General features: G+C 36.1%; 2 protein-coding genes across 2 annotated transcripts; one reads left to right on the top strand and one right to left on the bottom strand.

Annotated features, from left to right (window-relative positions):
- Positions 1 to 3,030: 3,030 nt before the first annotated feature.
- LOC126634455 (autophagy-related protein 3) lies at positions 3,031 to 8,531 on the top strand. The gene is made up of 10 exons (XM_050304985.1): positions 3,031 to 3,384; positions 3,678 to 3,748; positions 4,237 to 4,353; positions 4,431 to 4,591; positions 4,718 to 4,791; positions 5,029 to 5,080; positions 6,351 to 6,416; positions 6,948 to 7,075; positions 7,766 to 7,875; positions 8,261 to 8,531. The coding sequence occupies exons 1-9, from the start codon at positions 3,224 to 3,226 to the stop codon at positions 7,860 to 7,862; spliced, it is 927 nt and encodes a 308-aa protein (XP_050160942.1). The 5' UTR covers positions 3,031 to 3,223; the 3' UTR covers positions 7,863 to 7,875; positions 8,261 to 8,531.
- A 14,523-nt stretch (positions 8,532 to 23,054) lies between these two features.
- On the bottom strand, positions 23,055 to 24,227 carry LOC126634464 (ethylene-responsive transcription factor ERF034-like). Its single transcript, XM_050304995.1, has one exon. The coding sequence runs from the start codon at positions 24,003 to 24,005 to the stop codon at positions 23,169 to 23,171; it is 837 nt and encodes a 278-aa protein (XP_050160952.1). The 5' UTR covers positions 24,006 to 24,227; the 3' UTR covers positions 23,055 to 23,168.
- Between the last annotated feature and the right edge of the window lie 457 nt (positions 24,228 to 24,684).

The raw sequence follows: 24,684 nt of genomic DNA, 5'->3' as shown, positions 1-24,684 counted from the left end.
TTTTCTTATTGTTCACCATTTCTTCTTTGTACGTTCGGTTCAAGCCTCAAGCCTTCGGAGAGCGGAGTGATTTTTGCATTTTCTTTTCCATGCACTTTTTGCACTTGGTATTTGATTGAATAAATCAATACTGGTGCTATTCATACACCATTTTTATCTTTCATACATCCCTTAATTTTTTGCCGTCAGATCAAATGAATTGAAGATGATCAAGGGATAAAAATTAACAAGGGGTGTGCGGATGGCACCATCCTAAGTCAAAGGAGGTCATGGTACATAGGGGACAACAATGGAGGCATGCAGATGAAAAAAGAGCAGTCCGGAAATTACTTTCAATCGAAAATTCATTCGGAAGTTTAGAACGATTAGCAGAGATTAATATTAACGGATTTTTTAACAGAGTTGAACGGCAAGGACAACATTAATGACGAAAGCAAATTAAATTGAGTTTGAAATATAAGGGATTAAACTGATGAGTTGACAAAATTGAACAAACCTCTAGTAAATTCAGATTGCATTGCAAGCAAGGTTCTAGGCGGTAGCACAAGTCGGGTGGGCGGTTAGGGGTCTTGCGTTTAGGAGACGAGGTGAGGTCTAGACGTTGTTATTTTATTTTAATTAAATTTAGGATATAATATATTTGTAAGATAATATATAAACACTGTATAGTACTAAAATATATTGAAAACATGGAGAACTAACATATGATGAGTATCTATCTAAATATCCAACAAATCACTTACAATTTATTAACAACATAAAATATAAAATAAAAATTATCTATTTCTTCTCTAAGTGATTACGAGTGACAACACTAAACCATTTTCTTAAATAAAACAAAAAAGTCAAAAACCACCTAGCCTGCCTAGACTGATGTAGCTCCCTAGCACACTTATATCCACCTAGACATGCTAGGTAAGGCATAGGCTAGTTGTGGCGCCCTTTTTGATTTTTTTAAACGCCTAGGAATTAATCATGACAGTGACCAGCTACATAGTGCCTAGAGTAAAGCCTTTTAGAAAACTGATTGCAAGTTATCAATTGTCCTTGTAGTTAGGGTAGCCCACTTTAACTCATCCCTAGTACAAAACTAGGGGGTGTATTCAATGAGAATTTTAAGAGATTTAAATTCTTTTCACAAATTCAGGGATATTCAATCAAGATTAGTGATTCTTTGAAAGTGTAGGTGTATTCAATCAAGATTTTTTTTTAATAAAAAAAATTATAACATTCTAGGTGTATCCAATTAGAAATTGATTTTAAAGGATTTTAAAAATTTTGAAAAATTCGAAGAAATTTGAATTTTAAGCGTTCTCAAATCTCATCTCTTTCCATGAGAATTTGAGGGAATTCACTCAAAAATTTAGATATAATTTCTAAAAATCAATTAAACTCCATCAAAATCTTGAATTTATAAATCTATTAAAATATCTAAAAAAATCCAATTGAATGCAACACCTGAGCTTGTCTTTAAAAAAATAAAAAAATAAAAAAAATCTCATCACAAGGGACGGTAGCATAAAACGTTGAATCTGTGGTTGCCTTACTCTATTCGCTTATGCACTTGAGATATATTTCAAGGGGTGTGATATCCACACACCCCACTTTACTTCTCACACACTTTTTTAATTTTCGGCCGTCGGATCGGATGAATTGAAGAAGATCAACGGACGTTAATTATCAAGGGGTGTGTGAGAAGTAAAATGGGGTGTGTGGATAACACATCCCTATTTCAAAGGGCATGTTAGAAACTCTGTGAAAATGGCAAGACAAAAGATCATATCTATGTTACTCATACGTTGCTTTCTTTAAATTCTTCTCCTGGCAGTTAAATTTACGTTTTTCGTTTATTCATATTTCTCGTCATTACATTGTACTTGTAACCTATATCTGATCTATATAAGACACTTGTAACTCAAGTAACTATAAGCGAGGGTTTGGTGGGTTAAAATCTCTCGTCTCTTACATCACTTGCTTTGGAAAATCCCTCCATGGCAAGAGATTAGTAGCTCAGTTAGTTAGGAATAAGCTTAACTTTATTTTGATTTCACTTTACTTTCTGTAACTCAAAAGTCATAATTTTACTTTTTGAAACTCAAAATTCGTCATTCCACTTTGACTTATGAATTCTCTCTCCTCCTTGCAACTTATAGGTCCCTTCCTGAAACATCTATGAGAGCAAACACACAATAATACTATGTCACATGTGCAATAGATTTGATAATAAATCTTCATTACGCGTTAACATTTAACAATAAAATAATATTAAATTTAAAAGAAATTGAAGAGATAAAAAAAATAAAAAAGAAATCGATTAGCCTGCCGCATTCAAATTAAACTTATATAAGAAGTTAACAAATCTAAAGTAATATGAAGCGAATTTTGAGTTTTATATAAATGGCTTTCAAGTTTCGGAGAGCACAATGAGATCAAAATCGAGTTTCCAAGAATAAAGTGGAACGAACTTTGAGTTTCAGACAATAAAATGATGATTTTTGAGTTACGAGCAAAGTCAAATTAGCGTATATATCAATAATCGTTTGTATAAAAAATAACATGCGGTACTCAAAAAAATGAATACATGCATAATTGATGGTATTGATTCAGAATTTAAAATTAGAAAAATATAAATAGAGGAAATCCCTTCCATTCTATTATGGGCTGGTTTGGTATTGCTGTGCTTTGAAAAAAAACTGCTGTGAGAATAAGCGGCTGTGAAATAAATCAGTAGAGTGTTTGGTAAACTTTTTTGTAAAAGTGCTTTTGGAAAAAAAAAGTAGTCTGATAGTGAGTCTTTTCATTAAAGAAGCACTGTATCTCCGTGTGCTTTGAAAAAAAGCCAGTTTTCCAAAGCTGCAAATAGCAGCTTCAGCTTTTTCTTTTGATTTCAGCTTATTCTCACAGCAGCTTCCAAAATAAGCCATTTTATTTTAGTTTAACAAACACCTAAAACCCTCACAACTTTTTTTCATAGATGCTTTTTTTTTAACCACCGCACTCCCAAACTACCCCTATATATACGGTGTCGTAAATACTTCCCACGCACGAATAGACGGCACAACCACGCACGCAATCTCTTCTCCTTCTTCTCCCCCAATACTCTCCCTCTCCCTCTCCCTCTCCCTCTGTTGCCGGACGCCGAACGCTGAAGCTTGAGCAAAGCAGCGAGTTCGATTATTTTCCAAGGGAAAAAAGAGAAAAAGAAAGTAAAAAGGGGGCGGAGATGGTTCTGTCACAGAAGCTGCACGAGGCGTTCAAAGGAACGGTGGAGAAAATCACAGGTCCCCGCACCGTCTCCGCCTTCAAAGAAAAAGGCGTTCTCAGCGTCTCCGAGTTCGTCACAGCTGGCGATAACCTCGTCTCTAAGTGCCCCACCTGGTCCTGGTATCCAAATTCCCTTTTTTTTTCTCTCAATTTTTTTTTAAATTTTATTTTCAATTTCCATTTTTTTATTTATTATTTCTCTCAAATTCTCTGAAATTCGAGGTTTGATTCATTGTTTAATCAGATGAAGTTACAGAAAGATGATAAATTCTGTCTATAATTCTTGTTAATTTCATTCTATTTTTTTTGTTGGTGTTTTTTTCTTCGCATTTTGTTCTTGTTTCGAAAACAAGGTTTTAAGTTGTTATCTTACTTTCCGGTTTGGATTTTGTGTTCGATTCGTGTTGTGTTAGGGAATCTGGCGAGCCGAGCAAGAGGAAGGCGTACTTACCATCGGAGAAACAGTATTTGATTACTAGAAATGGTACAGTGACATCAAATTGCGCTATATATTTACAATCCTTTTCGTGCATTGAATATAATGTTCAAACATAAGAGGTAAAGATAGTGTGTGCTTTTTCCCTCTTTTCCTTTTCGTTTTAATCATTGATCATAATGGACCATTAACAGTCACCTATATAGCATTGATCGTAGTTGACCATTAACAGTCACCTATCTAGCGGTCCTCTACACGGTTTTTGTAAATGAAAGAAAACCAAAGAAGGGAAATTTTTGTCTTCCAAAAAGTTAAAAACTTAGCTCAAGCAAGCCAATTAGTTTTCATAATCTTCACTGAGTTAAGAATCATATGGCCTAACTGCCCATTATTGTGTGTCCGCTCGTGTGCTGCTCTCAATTTGTGCATGTGTGAAGACACTTGCCTCTTTTTGTGCTTCACATCTAAGCTCTATGAAACTGCTGCTATTACTTGTTCCCCGTACCTTTTTGGATAATTTGTTTATTTTTATTCAGTGCCGTGCTTACGAAGGGCTGCATATTTGGAAGAGGAGTATGAAGCTGCTGGTATGGAAGTTCTTCTTGATAATGAAGATAATGATGGCTGGTTGGCAACCCATGGGAAGCCAAAGGGTAGGTTACTTCCGTTAAAAGTGAACATCAATAATTTCGCAGAACCGTTTACTCAGACTGTTTCTTGTCTTTTTAAGATACAAGTGGTGAGGTGGAAAACTTACCCTCCATTGAAAGTTTAGAAATCAGCAAGAATAGGGATGTGAAATCGGTCCCCTCGCATGTTGGAGTGGAAGATGAAGATGATATTCCGGACATGGCTGACTTTGAAGAAGCTGACAACATTGAGATTGATCCTGTAAGTGTTTAGTTGGTGTGAAAAGATAGTTCTTATCTCTTTAAACCCTCATTGCTATGATGTGTATAGACCACGAAAATGATGCTCCATCGATTTAGTATATCATGTATGGGGGTTATATTGCAGGGAACATATCTTATTGCTCATGAACCTGACGATGACAATATTTTACGAACCCGAACATATGATGTCAGCATCACGTAAGATTGTTGTTCTCTTTTAACTTTTTACCAGGCCCAACATTTTCCTTATTTTAAACTTAGTAGCAGATTTCTTTTTGGAGAAACAGTTGTTTTTCATTTCAAATTCTATGATAATGAAGTATGGCTTTCAGGATAGTTAAATTATAAGGCAATTTAAGATCACTTCAGTTTGTTGGTCTGTGTAGTTTATTTAAAGTTGGCATCAATGACTTTATTTATGTTGCTCACTTACAGATATGATAAATATTACCAGACTCCTCGAGTGTGGCTTACTGGGTATGATGAGGTTAGTTTCAGTAACTAGCAATTATTTTTTCTGAATGGTTCTATGATTGTCAAGAATTTATGTCATTGGTATTCAACTTGAGGCAATTAAAGTTTTGCATGTTCAGAATATTCTCCATCCCAATTTATCAAGCTGGAGCCTGAATTTTGAGCTTATGAAAATAAGTGAATAAGAAAGACTTCTGAAAGAGGTCGAAATTACAATAGGGGTGAATAAGCTATCACCAAATATACAAAAATTGTTGGCATCCAACTAACATTAAGGGACAACTAAGGGAGAACAATCATCTCAAGAAACAGCAGTCACCCAATTCACAAGAAACAAAAACGTTTAATTTCAGATGGTGGTTCCTAGCTTGACTTATAGAGCCAAACACATACTCCAATGTAATAAACACAGAGTGCTGTTTTCTATGATCATGTGCCTGAATTTTTGTTTTATTTTTATGTTTTGTTTGAGAAAGAGACTATGTTATTGAAAATGACAATAAAACAACAAAGAGAAAAACAAGTGGTCAAGAAGACCACTGGGAAATTAAGAAAAAGAACAGTGGTAGATATTGCAAAATAGTGCAGATATAGCAAATGTAGTTGTTGGAGACCACGTTGTTCCAGAAGAGAGACAAAATTGCCAACTAAATGAGCTGATAGCCTAGCTGGAGTGTCCCTAAGCCAACATCAAGCTTGAGTAGTAAAGGATGCATAAAAGCCAGTTACGCCCATATTAACTTTATGGGCTCACTTTGGTTTGTATTCACCTTTTTGCTTGCTCACACCATAAGGGATATATTGCTTTTAAATGTGGGTAAATAATATATACATGTTTTGCAAGAAACTCATTCCTCTCCTTGTTTTCTATGGCTCTTGGTGATCAATAGGGTTAGGCTTGGTATCTCTTTTAGTACAGTTGAGATTTAAATAATTAAAGAAGATCCAGTTCATCCTAAGAAGATAAAGATAAGAAGTAAATAATGAATGTTAAAAAAGTTCCAGTGGCTTGTTTCTGTTCTAGCTGTGTTGAGGTAACTGATTCTGTATGTTTCCCCAATCCTGGGCATACCTTCACCTTGGGATCTGGCTTATTGCTTGTTAAAATGTACGATGATTTTTTATTTTTATTTTTATTTTATTTTTATGGTTACAGGTTTTTAAGACTTAGTTCATTTTATATTTGTGTGGGAATCTGAATTTGTCTGGTTGTTTGTTCTCTGAAATTTAATTTTCATTGATATAGACTTGTAGGACTGATTACTCCTTTGTAATGTTCTTAGTCAAGGATGCTTTTACAAGCAGAGCTCGTACTTGAAGATGTCAGTCAAGATCATGCACGCAAAACTGTGAGTTGATGTCTCGGAATCAGATTATTCCTTGCTTGTAGAATTAGAATCTGTCTTCCATGGATTCCAAATTATTTGTTCATGGATATACAGTTATACCTATACATAAATTCAAAAGGTGGAGAGGGGGTGGAGTATATTTCATGGTTCTTTGTCGTCTCTACTTGACTCTATTTTGATTGTCATTAATGTGAAACCGTGCCTTGAAGAGGCCACATCAAGAGGGGGTGGTACCTCACATCACAAGGCACAATGTTTGTTGATTATGCTTGTAAAGCCATGATTTATTGAAGTTACATTTTTGAGGCTATGAATTTGTTATTTAATCCTCAACTTCCCTAGATAGTCCATTCGAACTCCGGAAAGTGATGAAGGCTTCATCCAGATTGTTGTGTTTTTCTTTCTTGTTTTAGTTTTTATTTCTTGTACTTCTTTCAAGGCAGAGAAGTTTTCTATGTGTAAATTGTAATTGTGAGAAGAAAAGGAAAAACTTCGGATGATTGTGTTTGACGGTTGATTATTTGGACACAGGTAACTATTGAGGATCATCCCCACTTGTCTGGAAAGCATGCATCTGTACATCCATGCCGACATGGGGCTGTGATGAAAAAAATTATTGATGTGCTAATGTCACGTGGAGTGGAACCAGAAGTTGATAAGTACTTTTCTCTCTTGCCTCACCCATTTTGTATGCATTTATACACTCTTAGGCTAATTGTTATCATATGATGATTTTATTTAATTAGGTTATCACCCAGGGCTAAATTGAGCTTGTTGGATAGTTGCAATTTTAATTTCCCAATAAAAATGTCTTATAGTAGTGCATCATCAATCTTGGAGTTTTCCTCCATGTTACGTGAATATGTCAATGAACACGTGTTCACTAGTGCGTGTTTTGAGCCATTTGCAAACCTTGACTGTATTGATGCTGGGATGTAGCTGAATCACTAGGGACGTGGCTTATCAATTGACGATGTTTTAATCTAAATTATCAATTTTTTGAGACATTAATTGATGGAGGAATCTTTTTCTCTATTATAAGTTTCCTTACATGTGCCTTCGCCCATGAGCGGTAGGTCTCGGGTTCGAGACTTGGGAGCAGCCTCTCCATAAATGGGGGTAAGGCTAGCCGACATTCACCTCTCCCAGACCTTGCGTAAAGCGGGAGCCTTGTGCACTGGGTACGACCTTTATAAGTTTCCTTACATGTCATGTTCCAGTTGGGATATTCCCACCTATTAGTTGTCAGATATGCATCGTACAGTAACGCTTATGCCATGTTTTACTGGACCAGTACCTTGAATAGTTAATGGACAACATTCTTATCATTGTAAATTTCTGTGTTGTAGGTACCTATTCTTATTCTTGAAATTTGTTGCCTCTGTAATTCCAACTATCGAATATGATTATACGATGGACTTTGATCTCGGCAGCTCCAGCAGTTAGCAACTTTGCAGAGGTAAATCTAGACTAGTAAAAGGATTTTATTGTTCTCCAGTATGAGTGAAGTAATGCTGGGATTGTTCAAACTGTTCTCCCACTAAACTGTGTAGCAGTCGACGACTTATTATATTAGTATTTCTATAAAAACATATTTTTGCCAGTCGGGTTTTAAAAGTTCATTGATAAGTCTGTTCCGCTACCTGTTTCAAGTTGCTCATGGAAATGTACTCTCCAAAGGAAAACACTTTGTGTGGCGCATCGTCAATGATAGTATATGATGCTTTAAAAGACTGATCTAGAGATGCTGGACTGCTGTTTGGTTATGAACTGGATTTTTTGCGGGATTTCCGCCTGCAGCATGTTATTTATAAACGTACTGAATCTAATTTTTGGAATTTCAGGGTATCGTATATGCACTCGGTCGTTGTCATAGATTGGCGTTGGAAGTTAAGATGCTGCCATTTAGACTATTGCTGTATTGTACGTATCCTCAAAACAATCTGCTACGATCGCATTACGTTTGACTGCTTGTACAGATGGCTAAATTGTTTATGTGAAATTCTCTTAGGTGTTTGTTGATATGTGTTGCACTGCATAATTTTCCGTCTATTGTTTGATAGATTTGGATCCAACACATTGCACAAAACAGTATATAACATCCGACTTTTCTAATTTTACCTATCCTGCTCTTGCATTTTAATATTTGTCAATTGAGAACAAATTAGAAACTCTTCTCAAAAGCCGAGTCTAGTTGCGTGGGCTTGAAGTGATTGATGTGTGGGTAAAAGAGTTCTAAATTAGTCCCCACTTTTTTATGTATGAGGTCACTTAGACCAACTCTTGTGGTTGGGATTAAAACCTAAATTTTTAGTTCAGAAAATTTAGATTTTAGCTTAGAAACAGTTTTTATCCTTTAATGATATTTGGCCTTTTTTGGTAATTTTTTTTAAATAAAATTTTATGTAGATTATTAAAATTAAAATAAACATTTTAACCTAAAAATATTAAATTTTGATAAATAATGAAAAATTCAAATCACTAAATTACCTCATTTTACATATATGCACCGCATGAAAGAACATGAAAAAATACACAACCTACCATATCCTTAAGCACAAATGCACAGGGGGATATAAAGGAAAAAAAAATGAAGAATTGTATGACTATGGCGAATGCATCTATCGTCATTAATGCATAAATAAAGATACCAATTAGTAGTGATTGAATTCCTTCTATGGTTTCATATGATAAACCTGTACGAATATTACCTACTTGCTTGCCCACGCTGATCAGACAGAAAGCCTTCCTTTACTACCACTGACTGGAGATCAGATTGTTACCAGAGAAATGAAAGACTATAGGCACAAAACTGGCTTTTTACCCTTTCTTTGCCTTGCTAGCTGAAAAGATCTGTTCTTTGCTTGACCATATGGAGGAAAACGACCTTCTACTTGGCCTTTGTACCAGGTCCTTGGACTTCTAGTCGGTTTTTCTTTTAGGCAGCTGTTCACCGTAGACCCTTGCTGACTAAATTGGTGTCTCCTACACAGGCGAGCTTTGTGCTTGGGCTCCCGCGGGCGGGCGGGCGGGCAGGGGGGGGGGGCTTGTTTAAAACTCAAATTATGAACTTTAACCCAACCATTGAAGTAGGTCTTAAGCACGCTCGCAAACCTTCCTCTCAAGCCTCTTTGTGGCATTGAGAATTTAGAGAATTAGTCCATAAACTTTGCTCTAGTTTAGATTTTGAATCTAAAATCTATTAATTGAGGTCCTTGATTTAACAAAACGTAAGCTATTAGTTCTTGCTTTTAATTTTGTCAAAAAGTCTTAGTCTGATGATGCAGCATACATGTGGGTTTCAAATTTCCAATTTTATGACGCCACTGGAATATGAGGAGTTTGTAAATCACTCATTCCAAGTAGGAATTTGCTTGTAATGCTCATATAGTGCATTTTTAGTCGTTCGTATCTAACATTTTGTGATTCATTCTATACTCACTTATCTTAATCTGTCATCCAAAATAGCCAAGTTTTTAATATATATGATTAAGGTCCGAGGACACATGCTTTTGACATACGTTTTTGTATGGCCCAATACGCAATTTAGTCCAATATTGTCTCCTCAATCTCACGACCAACATTTAGTTGAATTAGACACTAATTGGCTTACCTGATCTGCTACCCACCACGTTTCAACAATTCAGAACCTTTACAATGGATGAGGATCCCATCCGGATCCAAATGGTGGGGATCCTAGGGATCCTCACATCCTAACCGTTCGTCGTATATTGTGCGGTTAGTTTTCGTCAGATACTATTTATGTTTAATTTTAAATAATAAAATTCAAATTATTTCTGATCGTACGATATACGATAAACGGTTAAAATGTGAAGATCCCTAAGATCCCTATCATTTGGATCCGGATGGGATCCTCATCCCTTTACAATTCTTCACGAATGACACGACAAATGCAATCAGCCTTCAGTCAATGAGATTTTCTATCGACCCCAATACTCCATCATATCGATGGTCCACATTATTATAAAACGAAAAAACAGTAATAGAGTTTGAAGTTGGGTTAACCTATTTTAAAATATTTAAAAAATTGAGAAAGGAGTTGCTATATGTTGACCTCTTGCTTAATATAACGAGATATTTACACTAACAGGTAAGAGATTCTAGCTAAACCATATAATGAATTTTTATTAATTAGGATAAATATAATGTATTTTTAATATTGTAAGTTCTAATTGATCTAAAACAAAAGTGTATCGTTTAAAGTTGTTACTTAGTACTATGTTTAGTGGTATTTCTCTTTATTGTTAAGTGAGAAGTCTTAGATTCGATTCTTGTCAAATGCGAATTAACTCATTGTAAGGCTAAATTCACACTCTTTCCCTGTAGATAATATCATTTGTTAAAAAAAAAGTATATTATTTAAGGTTAAAACAAATTCGTCAAACACTATCATCAACCACATTAGCTATCTAAAATTGCATTAAATTTATCTAATTTGGTTTGCTCACGTTTCATAAAAGATACCTTTCATTTTCTTGGCTAAAACAAAAAAAGTTTTGCATGTGGGGTTGTATGATGATTTCACACCAATAAGTGCTTAGAAATCCTTTATGTTTCGTGAATCAGTGCTATTAACACGTTCTTAGTCTCTCTCTCCTTCACCTAATACCAAGAATCTATGGTCATTCATTCTTAGAATTATTATTTTTATAAAACAAAAAAATTTAAATTTTCAATGTTTTAAGCTCAACAATTGATTTCAAATTCAAATGTAAAGACAATACATTTCTTAGACGTCACTTGTGACACAATCTAACATGTCACCGCCACTTAGTAATACAATTTAAGTGATATTTCTTTTTATTTGTAAGTGTGAGGTTTTATATTCGATTCTCGCTAAAGACAAATTTAAACCACATTATTGCTAGCCCATTGTATAGCTTAGCCTACTCTCCTACCTCCTTATTGTAGATAAAAGTTCCTCTAAGTGAACAATAATTGCCTTTAATAATTAATAACTGCCAAAATGGATCTCTCTAAATGAACAGTAATTACCTTTAATAAATAGTAATTACCAAAATAAATCTTCATCCCTAAATTGAACAGTCCGAACAATTCATATTAAAATCTTATTCATATTATATTATAATTGGCTCGTTGTATAGTTTTACAACATAGAGAGAAGTTATTTCTTATTACTTATGAGCACAACATGCCACGCACCCATGCATATCATAACACACATGGGGAAGTGACATCCACCATCATTCCTTTTATGTACAATCGATGAGCTTTTACTCTCTCCAGAGTCTAGATCTCTCCATTACAAAAGAGGAAAGCATGCATGCATCAAAAGCATACAAGTGTCTACTCATTAATTCAGCAAAAGCATTCTATGCATCTCATTCCAACTTTTGATCAACAAAACAAAGAAATGAGATTGATTCCTTTCTCTTTGTAAACGTACTATATATATAGGGTAGTCTGATCCACAAGCATATTTTTACTTTTACATATTTTTTTAATTTGTAGTTCATGAATCCAATAAATTGAAAAAGAGCAATAACAACAAAATTAATAAATATTTGTAAAAGATAAAAATGTACGTGTGAATATCCATAAACCAATTGGTTGATGATTTTGTGGTTAACTAATTAGTGAAATAATTAATCTGTCTCTTAAATATCGTTAGATTCTTCATGTCATGGGTAATCACTGTCTTTTTCCTTGTCCCCTCATGTTACTTTTATTTTTTTTTTTTAGGTCCAACAAAGAAATTAGATTCTTCATGTTCCTAATTATTCATTGTCATCCTCGGACACAATGCCAGAGTACGTAAATTATATACATATGCAAAGCCAAATCATGAGACGCGTTGTCCACCCAATTCTATACACCATTATAGTTGGTTACAGAATAAGAGTCTAATGTCTTGCATTTATGAGTGTTTAGGTGTACAGTTTATGTGCTAATAGCGCCGCTACTACGTACCAAAATGGGTCATCGGAGAAGAATGAGAATCTATGTTGCTTTGATTCACTATTTAGAACCCTTAACTGACGATCTCTTTACCACTCATTTTGCGGATTGTCACTTTGATGGGACAATCTTCCAGCTGGAGAAGATAAGAACGTCAATGTTCCTAAAGAACAGTGAATTGTTGTGAACGAACCCTACTATGTCTCATTTAGATCTATGCACCGCATAATCTGAAATTGCAGTGTGATACGTTCGAGATCTTCAGAGCATTGCTCAAAGCATGCCAGATGTTTTTACTTATCTAGCAAAAGTAACGAGATCACACACACCAGCTGCAAACATGCCTACAAAGATAGATGTGCCTTACGTATGTCGAAACATCGTGCCCAAAGGACGAGTAGTCCCTAAAGAATGGTTGGCCGCAACTGTGGGATGGCCTGGTACATTGGGAGATAACCAATCATCTACTCTTAACCAGAAGCATGGTAGACTCTTTGGTTCGAAAGATTCACAACCCCAAAAGATAAAAGAACAGAATAACCGAATCCTCCCATCGGTAACTTATCGATTCCAACCCATGAGGTTATTCTAGATTATGAAAGAATCTATAAAAGATGAATCCATCTCTCGAGAATTGAGAGATTTGGGTCCATTATGCTAACTTGAATGTACTTTGGAATCAGAATGAAATGATAGTCGACAACGCATTCGTATATGCAGTAGCTACTTATATCATGTTGAGCGATGGTATTGAACCTCGTTCCGTTGATGATATTCAGTTACCTACAAATGGATTTTCTCAAGGAAGCGTAATGAGAAGAATGAAATAGGGTGATATAAGGCACGCATCATGACGCAAGGTCTTTCTCAACGCCTTGAGATTAATTATAGACAAACTTATTCATTTGCAATAGATGTTATGAAGTTTCGCTACCTTATCGGTTTTGTAGTTTCCAAAAACTAAATATGCAGTCGATGGTCTAGTTCATCCAGTTTTTCTAGACCTGGCAATCTGCTTACACGACCCGTTAACACGATACGTAAACGACACAAAAAAGGGGTTTCAAGTCAACACGATAGTTAATTGGGTCGTTATTGGGTCACACAATTAGAACCCGATAATAACGGGTCCTTAACAGGTTTACACGAGAATGACACACGAGTAACCTGTTTCAACACAACAAGAAAAAATATATTTTGATGGTTTTAATTTTTTCAAACTATTAAAAAAAATACACTAGATACGGTGGATAAGTAATATTGTTTATTAATTATTATTCCATATAAACTTTAAAAAATTAAGTTTTATTTATTTATTTTTATAGTATATTATACTCAAAGAGTGAGATTAAAAAATTAGAAAGCACATTAAAAATAAAAATATCAAATAATTTGGAAATACCAAACACATTAAAAAAATTGTAGTAATTAATATGCAAATGCTCGTAATCACATCCTCTACGCTGAGGATAGGTACATCGTTTGAATTTTTAAAACTATACAAACCCTCATGAATAATATTTTTAAGGGAGTTCAAAATAAATAAAATTCACAATCATCAATGTTAAAAAAAAATGTTCAAAGATATGCAAAATGAAGAGAGTTGCATTCCAAGGGTTTTATTGTAAAAAATGTGCGAGGTTTCTCAACCTTGAAACACAACTCTCTTCATTTTGTATTTTGTAGTATGCACTAATGTTTTCTCGTTAGGCTCTTATTTTGGCTCTTATTTTGCAGGTGAAGGACAATTATTTGACGATCAATAAAATCACCTATAATCTTAATATGTTAGTGATTATACAGACACCAATTACTTATTAATGTCTTTAATTCTAATGACAAACGAACCATCAACATGATAGCTATCCCACTTTTAAGCCGGTGCTACCAAGACTTTGTCCTAACATGAATTTCTACAAATCCAATCATCGATCTTTTGTAATCAAAAGGTTGTGGAGTAAAAGATAAATAAAAAATTTAAGGAGCTTACATGTGGACTTTATCTGCAAATGACGGAGATGTCCTCCTTAAATTTGCGAATCCCACATTTATTCCACGTGTAGTTTAACCGTCTTGAAGACCTAAGTTACTGGTTGTAATCTATTCAAGCTTCCTTATCCATGGCAAGGAGAAAAGTCAAAAGGTTTTTTTTATTTTATATTTTAGAACAAACGATATTATCTATACTAAGAGGACTACTAGACCGTAGTACTAAGTGGCAAAAGTCAAAAGTTATTAAGATAAGATTAATGACTAAATCCTTTTCTTTGTACCTTATTACTTACTGAAAATCAACTCAATCAAGTAAAGAATGACAAACCAATCCACTCAAGAATTCCACAAGATAATTCTAAGATATTATTAACTTAATAATAATTCTTTCCTACTTCTTCTAACATATGACACATCTTCGCTAACTGGACGTCAACACATGGCATCACAACCCTACACATGTGGCCGACTATCTCCTTACAAATAGTCCATTCTATACCAAATTCTGGTAATCTTTTGCTATGCAATTAAGCCCTAACCTCTCTTTCTTTTCAAAGAATTGACTTTGAGATCGGAGATCCATTAACCAAACCTCACTCATCCACTCTTTGGGCTCGTGGCTTTGCCTTTGATCAAAGATGTTTAATTGTTTTCTAGGTACAAATTCGTCAAGACTGAAGACGACAAATTTTTTCTACAACAAATTTGTGCATTCATTAAGAGCTTGATTTAATTATAGTTGAAGGCTCTTGCAATCCTTTTCTTGATTTCCCCTCTTTGATTTTCTCACATGCTTCTAGTCTCTAAATTTGTTGATAAAATTATTTGCTTGTTCCTTGGAGAAAAGAGAACATGGCTGAAAATTCTAAAACCACGACGAACAATACGCCCTACAAACCTGGACATGAACCAGAGAATGAAGACCTTAACATGGCAGGAGACGCAGGTGCGGATAACAACATGAGCCCCGTAAGCTTATGCGCACTACCCATCAATTCTAACCTAAGGGCAGGCCTGAGCCTAGTAGGCTTAGCCTTCCCAAGCCTAAGACTAACAAGCTAGACGGTTGGCGCCCAGCCAAGAAGCTCAAACAAGGTGATACCCAACTCAGCCCGCTCTCTGAACCAGCTACGCTTTCAGATCTGGCTTACAAACGATTGAACCGGGACTTTTTCCACCTCATTGTTCTACAGATTTGACCCATCCCAACTTAAATTGCTCACTCAATGTCCATTATACTTCCACCACTAATGGAGATGTATACTAACTGAGCTCTTCCACCTCGAATGGTGATCTACACCTATCTCAGAAGGTCGCAAGATTGACGAATGCCCTTGCATAGTAGACAACCTTGGTGAGTCAACTCTTATAGCACATCGAGATATAGTGCACTCCTTACGAGGTGTCTCAATGTAGAATGAGGGTAGATGATGTTGTTTCTTTCCAACGACATCCATACAAGCAGCCATTCAACAGGCCACAAATCAAGCATTTAGGCAATGTATACCTCTGCCTTGGCCATCGGGCCAGAATCTTTTTTTCCCTTAACGAGCAAATAAGCGTTCTCTTTTGACTTGGCCCACAAGCGTGCATATATTAACGGTTGAGTCCACATTCTGACAAACACTCAAGACCTAGTTCTAAGCGTAGTGTCCACTCACAACTCGGCTCATAGGGAGTTCATGCCGCTTCATACCAGAGCATGCAACACAAGGAACGGGAAAAAACGCAAGAAGGTTCCAGCTCAAAATTGACTGGCAGTCAATGCCAAACGTAAACACGAGCATCTCACTTTGTTCGCCAGACAGAAAGGAACGACGTGGGCACTCCAGTCACCACACAAACAAGTAGACTACGAGGAATAGTAACACAGACATGTAGACTATTGTTGGGGGTAGCCGGAGGCACCACTACCCCAACAGAGGCAACTCTAGGAGGAAGTAGAAAGACTCTTATCTACACAACTGCGTGACTTCCAACGCATGGAGACTATTGACGAGGCACTCTGGAAGGGTGTTATCGACATGAGCATGTCACTTTTCATATATGAGATCGAGCATATGGATGCAACTCGCAAGTTCACTGTGCATCACCTTACCTTCTTAAATGAAGACTAAGATCCAAAGAGACACCACAAACACTACTGTAGCACCATGATCTTATATAGGAACAATGACGCGCTCATGTCCAAAATTTCTGCTATAACCCTACAACGCGAGGTGCGAGACTGGTTCCATACCTTGTCACAGTGGTCAATTTGAAACTTTAATGAGCTTTCCTTGTTTTTCATCATGGAATATGTGTCCTATCGCTCAATCAAGAAAAAGTCTGACCACCTGTTCAACATCAAGATGCACCTGAAATAGACGTTATTTAGCTATGTGAAGAGGTTCAAGGTGGAAAAAGATAAGATTGATGTCGGATGTGATGACAAGATAACAAATGAACTATTTAGGAAATGACTCCCTGCCCAGCACCCCATGGACCTTGATGAATTCTTATGCTTTAGAAGAAAAACATGAAGCATAGGGTGAAGTCCAGCGAACCCAAAAGACATGTGAGCAACCTCGGAAGGATTGAGAGGCAATTTAGAAGAAGACAAACGATAAGTAGTCCAACAACAAGAACAAGCCAAGAAATAAGTGCAATGATTGTTCCCTAGTAAAAGAAGGCTGCTAAGAAGATAACCAAGTTCTTAGTCTCGATTTATCGCGACTTCAAAGATGAACCATGGTTCAAACTACTGCTACCCTCGAAAGGTGACACTTTCAAGTTGGACCACACGAAGTAATGCGCTTTCCATTGTAGTTCGATTCTACAAAAAATAAAATAAATAAATAAAATAAAAAACAGCTGCTTCGAATGAAATGAATACCTTGAAAAGTTTGTGAATGAGGGCAAGTGCAACAAGTGCCTCGACAAGACAACAACACATCCCACGCGTGATGCAAAAGCTAATGCCGAACCCCCTGCCAAATGAATTTGGATCAATGGCATCTTTGTCGGATATGAGACTTAGGGGCCACTAGTAGTTCCAAGGAGAGGAAGATCTAGTAGGCGAGATCAGTTTCTAAGTTCAAGCTGCTAACGTTGTACATCGACTGATCATCGGCTTTATGGAGAAAGACATTGAGGGAGTAAACTGACTAGATTCAGCGGCTTTACCTCAATTGTCGTCGGCATAATGGTACTCGATGTATGCAGTTATCCAATTGTCTCCCCATAGATCTTTATGATCGTCAGTGACCTATCTCCCCATAATTAGACTTTAGGTCGACCCAAACTCGTGAAGATTGAAGTTGTGACATTTGTCAAGTACCAAAAGATTTGATTATGCATCCCAGGATAAGGAGTTTGAGAAATCAAGTTAGACCAAGCCACATCATGACGATGCACCGTGCAAGTTCTTAAGGAGTTAAAGAAGAAGTCTTTTACCCAGGATATAGCGGCTAAGTTGCAGAAGGACAGTTCAACCTCTGACCAATAACAATTATAGCAGGTGAACCATGAAGGTGGTGTCCAAGTCAATACATTGGCAGATGAGGCCAGCTAATAGCCAGAAGAAGACGCCAAGTACATCATTCTTGATCCCAATACTCCGGAGAAGACCGCTAGAATTAGCACACGAATGCACCTAAAAAAGAAAGATGAACTTAACATTCTTTTCAGAAAAATCACAACATTTTCACATGGTCATCCTCTTATATGTCTTGCATTGGATCTGAAATAGTTGCTAAGAGTTGTACGTTAACCTTGTTGCCAAATTGGTGATTCGAAAGATGCGGAGGTCGAATTCATTGAAGAGGTGGCGCATTAAACATGGTTGGCCAACATCATGTTGGTAATGAAGAAAGAAAAAGGCAAATAGAGAGTATGCGTGGACTACACCAACGTTAACAAGGCGTGCCCTAAAGACCTTTATCTGGTTTTCCAAGTTGACCTACTAGTGGACTCAATATTCAGAAACTAACTGCTTCGCTTCTTGGACCCATACTGATGATACAACCAAATTGCTATTTACGAACTTGACAAAAAATGACTGCATTCGTAATTGAGCTAGGCATCTTCTGCTATAAAATTATGCCCTTTGGCTTCAAGAACGTGAGAACAACTTACTAACTACTGGTAAATATGATGATCAATAAGCATATTGGAGTAACCATGGAGGTCTACATTAATGACATCATGGTGAAAGTCAAGCGACGGTCAGACCATATTGGTAACTTAGCGGAGACATTTAAGGTCTTAAAGGAGTATAAGCTGAAGCTCAACCTCGTGAAATGGACGTTCGAAGTCTACTCAGGCATATTCTTGGGATACCTTGTCACCCAACGAGAAATCGAAGCACATTCGAAGCAGATCCAAACGATTCTGGATATGAAGTCTCCAATTACCTTGATGGAGATCCAATGTTTGATCAGACGAGCAATGGCTCTTAATTAAGTCTTCTTGCAATCCGTCAACAAATGAAAATATTTTTTCAAGGTTATAAAGAAGGAGCAAAGGAACAAGTGGGACGAGGAGTGTGAGAAGGCATTCAAAGATCTAAAGCAATACCTGATTTCACCTCCCTTATTATTCAAGCCTGACTTATTCATCTGCTTGGCAGTATCTAAAACAACGGTGAGGTCTGCCGTTATGCAATAAGAGTTGGGGACCCAACTGCTTGTATTCTAGACTTCAACAGCCCTCATCAATGCACAAACCAGATACCAGAGAAAAAAAAAGAAAAAAAAAAGCTAATTTTGGCACTAGTTGTTAGAGCTTGAAAACTCAGGCGAGTAATGAAGTGTGTGCTAGAACTTAGTCAATATGACTTAGTTTACTGACCCCACACGATGATAAAGGCCAAAAAATAGGGAACTTCATTACGGAGTTTACTCCTAATCTGAAGAACGTAATAATTCAGCCCGAATGAGTGCCAAGGTCATACGAGCATCATAATGAAGCACTAGCTAAACCAGTAAGAGACTTTTACCGTTTGTATGTCGATGGTTCTTCTAACCACCAAGGATTAAGAGTAGGTCTTGTCCTTATCACTTCAGACCATTCGACGCTCGAGCAGACTATCACTTTAAGCTTCAAAGTGTCCAGCAACGAAGCAAAATACGAAGCCTTACAAGTAGGCTTCTGCTAACAAAGAACTTAGCGGTTCAGAAGCTTGTAATCCATTCTGATTCTCAGATGGTCATGAACCAAGCCTTAATGAAGTACAAGGAGAAACATCCCAAGAAAGTGTTAAGGTCCGATAACAGCTTGTTGCATTCCCTACTTACACCATCACACAGGTTCTACGAGCAGAGAATGTTCACATAGATGCATTGGCAGATTTAGGCTCCGCCCTAAACCACCAACTGAGACGCTCAATTCAAGTTGAATAACTAGAAAAGTTGAGCATAGATGCAAAATCAGCAGCAGAGGTAGTGCAAACAAACTGGCAAGATCCCATCATTGACTATCTGGTCAATGGAACACTTTCTGTAGACAGACTAAAGTCGAGAAAGCTCCAAACAAGGGCAGCATGCTAATACATGTGGAATGGCATGCTCGTTCGAAGATCTTTCATTGGGCATCATCCACACTATCTAATGCCTCTTGAAGACCTAAAAGTCCTAAGCTTGATCCACGAAGGCGTTTGTGGCAATCACTCTGGATGCCGCTTATAAAGCTCTTAACACAGGCTATTACTGACCAACCATGCATCAAGGCGTTAAAGATTATGTACAAAGGTGTGACAACTACTAGCACTTCAAGCCTTGGCCATGATCAAAGGTGTTTAATTATTTTGTAGATACAAACTCATCAAGACTGACAATGGATGTTTACTAGCGCAACACTCTCATTGCATGATTACTCAACAAATTCAAATAGAGGAAATATTTTTTCGGTATTCTCGAAGCACTGTCACATGTATACTCGAAGACATATTATAAAGTAATGCTAAACTTTTAGGCTTAATAGGATCATCACCAGCACTACAGATATATATCATAAAAAATCTCGATGAAATTAAGAATTAAATCTCTCATATGTAAATTGTATATTATTTTATTATATTTACAAAATGAGATTCTATTCTCCAACAAGTAACACTTAACGTAGCGGATACATATGAAATTTTTTAGAAAATGAGAAAGAGGGGATTTTGTGTCTTCACTTTTGTCTCATGCTTCACTGTTTAGGTAGTCCTTAAGTATTTGTTTAGACAAAAATAATAAGAGCTCAATGATTAGATATTGCTGGGTCTTGTTTAAAATAGCCAGTTGCCCTTGTATGCAAAGATTTAACATGTGGGGCCAATACACAATATTGAGGCACTGTGGCAAATCATGAATGGTAGATAAAAAAAACATGAACAAGATAATGATCATTGGGGGCCCTTTTAGGGTTTTCAATTAAAATAATTTATTACTTAATTCCATAATGTATATATTCACAAATTTATTAAACCCACCAATTTGTTTAGTTACTTGGTAGTGTCACCTTGTTTGAGTATGGTTGTTTACACTCTTTAATTTTAGGCTTTTTAGTTAAAATGGTCTTTGAGATTTGCATAACTCTTCACTTTGGTCCCTAAGATTTGAAGCCAATAGAAGAGGTCATTGAAATTGTCCACCATCAATCATAGGGTTGTTTACACTCTTTAATTTTAGGCTTTTTAGTCAAAATGGTATTTGAGATTTGCATAATTCCTCACTTTGGTCTCTAAGATTTGAAACCAATAGAAGAGGTCCTTGAAATTGTCCACCATCAATCATTTTGGTCATTGGTTGAAAAATTATGTTAAATAAGGATCAAAATGACAAAATTACCCTCAATTAATAAACAATAGGCCAAAATGATTTGATCAAATTTGACGGTATTTTTGTCATTCTATTCTTATTTTATGGAGATTTTTCACTGAATGACCAAAATTATTGATTGTAGACAAACTTAGGGACCAATTCTATCTATTTCATATCTCAGGAACCTAAGTGAGAAGTTAAGCAAATCTCATGACCATTTTGGCTAAAAAGCCTTAATTTTATGATTGTTAAAAAATTACTACTATAATTTAGTGCTTGCATAGGGAAATTTGAGGTTGAATTCCTATTAGCGAGAGTTTGATACTTGAATTATTATGGTTGCACATTGTATGACTTATCCTAAAATTATTAACCTCTTAGTATATATATACCCGTGTATTGAGAAAAATCATCTGACAATTAATAAAATGGGAAATAGGCTTTAAAATCTTTCATGTGGGCAAATCACCCTTTGATCCCATTGTTATCAGGCCTAAAATAGCTGGCAAACTTAAGTACTCACGTTGCCACTTAGTAATACGGTATAGTGGTATTTTTCTTTACCCGTAAGTGAGAGATCTTAAGTTCGATTCTCATCAAAATTGAATTTGAAGCACATTATTACTAGTCCATTGTGAGGCTAAGCTCACTATTATTTGTTATTAAAAAAAAAAAAAACTAATTAAGTACTCACGTTGAGCTTATCACTTGTAATGGAATCTTCTAGTGTACATGGTTTAACTATTCATTATTTTTGGCTCAACAAATATTTGTTTGTGAGTAACAATAAATTTTATGGCTGATTCTATGGGCCGCTTGTAATTTTGCTTATTATTTTATACACATAGAATTGAGGAAATCATCTCTCTAATCGTTGAATTTGAACATTAAATGACCCTGTAAACTTAGTTGAAAAATGGGTAGTTTTCTATTTAGCAAAAACAAAATTTCGACAATGATCCTAATACACAATACTTACATAAAGTGTGTTTCCCCACCCGTTAGTGTAAATATTATCGTTTATTTAAAAAATAATTACATAAAGTAAGATAATAAAGGAAAAGTAATTATAAGGACATCATTAGTACATTATGCACTTCATCTCCAAGTATCTTTCCAACAAAGAGAGAGAGAGAGAGAGAGAGAGAGATTGAAAAATGAAAGAAAGAAAAAAAGAAAAAGAAGGGTAATATAAGTATAAACCTCAGAAGGTGAGTAGCTTTTTAAAGTCACTTAACATTAAATAGGTTAAAAACTGTGGAGTATCTAAATCTAGCAAGGTGGCTAACTTTATGGTCAACTTCTCTGAACCCCATGAAATTGGAGGAGTAGGAATTTTTTTCTCCTTTTTTTCTCATTTTCTTGACTCTCATTATCTTACAGATTATTTTTTATCTTCTTTTGACTATTAAAAAATTTATAAGAAATATTGATGTGACTTAATCGTAATCATTCCAATAGTAATCTTGTTTACAATCATCCAAATAGTAACCTAACATTGGGGTAAAGAATCAATATTATGCTCTTTTCTCTTTTCCAAGGCCAATTATAAGCAAAGTAACTAATCATAACATATTTATGTTTGCCAAGACGATATTTTTTAACTATTATAATTTATATGGATAAGGATTCGGATTTGGATGCAAGCCAGCAAACACATTGCTTAACCAACTGACTTAACTCATATCTGCAATAACACGATTGGGTTAACACACAAATTAATTCATCCATGCTATCATGGCCAACTAACCTAACCAATTGTGCGACTAACCTAACCAACTTGTGTAGTAGCACAATTGGCGTAACACAATTAATTTATTCACACTATCTTGACCAACTGATCTAACTTTTATATGCTATAACACAATTGATCCTAGAGGAACACACAATTAATTCATCTGAATTTGGCCTGGTGCCTATGTTTGGAACATGAAGTGATCAAATGTGATCAATTTTGAAACTTAATTATTTATGTTTGATAAAAATAAATTAAATAAAAAAGAGAAAAATACAGTCCTTAATCTGTACTGGCTAACTAATACTCCCATAAGAATGGGTCCCCTAGCCTGAATCCAGTGTCAGCTGCACACAAATGCCAAGTTGAAGAAGAATAATTGCAAAAATTATCACTTCCATCTTTCCCATCCATGAAAAGATCTGGTAGGTCAAACAATTTCTCATCATCGTAATCTGTTGAACCAGAAGCACAAGTGCTACTTGATTCTTGAGCATTGGACAAGGTTGAATTTGTTGATATAGGGAGCTTGGGCTCCGCTTCTTTAGTTTCTGCTTCACATATAAGCTGCTTATCCTCAGAAGCAGAAGCAGCAGCAGCAGCTGCCTTGGCAGCAGCAGCTTGGATGTCCTTTGGAGACTTGGAGTCTGGCTGGGGAAGTGCTTGAGCCAATTCAGGGAAATTGAGATAAGCAGAAACACCTTTGATGGCTAGAGTTGCCACATCATGAGCCCTGGCTGCCATTTCAGCAGTTGGGTATGTCCCTAACCATATTCTCGATTTCTTCCTCGGCTCGCGGATTTCCGACACCCATTTTCCCCAACTGCGCATTCTTACGCCGCGGTACGTCGGGTGCTTGCCATCACTGTGATCACTAGTAGTCCTCTGCCTCTTCTTCTTGTTGCCTTGCTCTTTCTCATTGTTTGGCCTTTGCCCTTTTTTTGATGTACAATTATCTGAATTTAGAGAAACTTGTGTGGTTTTATGATCCGTCAATGAATTGAAATTTGTCGTTATCGTGGAGGAGGAAGAGGTGGAGGAGGAGGAGGAGGTGGAGGAAGAGGAGGAGGTGGTGGAGGTGAAGGAGGGGAGAAGGTTTTCTTGAGCATCACTCTCTATGTTGATTTGGTTTGCCATGATAGAGGGGTTACGTAGCTCCAAAATTTAAGAGAAACGAATGTGAGCGGTGCATAAAAGCATAGGTGGTGGGTTTGTACGATTCTCTAGAAACAAAATTTAAGTAAATAAATAAAAAAGGAAAAGAAGAAAAAGGAAAAAAGAATATATATATATATAAAGAAGCATGATTGGTGCAAATGCCGTGAGAGAGAGAGAGAGAGGGACACAGTTCAGCTATTTTGTTCCCCCATGTGGGAATGCATCAGTAGTGTATGCTTTGAGACTCTCTTCTTTGTTTTTTTTGTTTTTCAGAAGAAAGGGGGATAATTGATGGTGAGCTACGATTATCTATCCCTTTCAAGACGGGAGAGGGTATGGGAAATTTCACCTTACTCGTGACTACAGTCAAACAGGCCTACCAACTTGGAGCATCGAACCCAGAACCTCCTACATAAACTCTCTTTTTTGGAGAGTCACAGTCTTCGCCTTTATCCTTGGGCCACTTATTGTTGTTGCTTTTCGTTTTATTTTAAGTAATATAAATTCTTTTTTTCTTCCCATCTGCTCCTTGCTTGGTCTATCTTTTTCTCTTTTTTTCATGTTAAATTTATATTTGTTTTTGGGTCACAAAACCATATGGTCTTTCTTTTTCTCCTTTTTTCTATTTTTTTTTTCTTGTTATATATAAATATATGTT

The sequence above is a fragment of the Malus sylvestris genome, chromosome 2, assembly GCF_916048215.2.
Source record: "Malus sylvestris chromosome 2, drMalSylv7.2, whole genome shotgun sequence".
In the NCBI taxonomy this organism is placed as follows: domain Eukaryota; kingdom Viridiplantae; phylum Streptophyta; class Magnoliopsida; order Rosales; family Rosaceae; genus Malus; species Malus sylvestris.
The sequence above is the reverse complement of the archived record's forward strand: the minus strand, read 5'-3'. Positions and strand labels throughout refer to the sequence as shown.

What these genes read in the sequence shown, in the direction of transcription:
- LOC126634455 (XM_050304985.1), top strand. Translation starts at nt 3,224, where the DNA reads ATGGTTCTGTCACAGAAGCTGCACGAGGCGTTCAAAGGAACGGTGGAG. An exon ending in ACATATGATGTCAGCATCAC is followed by an intron (nt 4,792 to 5,028) that starts GTAAGATTGTTG and finishes GCTCACTTACAG; the next exon opens with ATATGATAAATATTACCAGA. An exon ending in GTGGAACCAGAAGTTGATAA is followed by an intron (nt 7,076 to 7,765) that starts GTACTTTTCTCT and finishes TCTGTGTTGTAG; the next exon opens with GTACCTATTCTTATTCTTGA.
- LOC126634464 (XM_050304995.1), bottom strand. Translation starts at nt 24,005, where the DNA reads ATGGCAAACCAAATCAACATAGAGAGTGATGCTCAAGAAAACCTTCTC.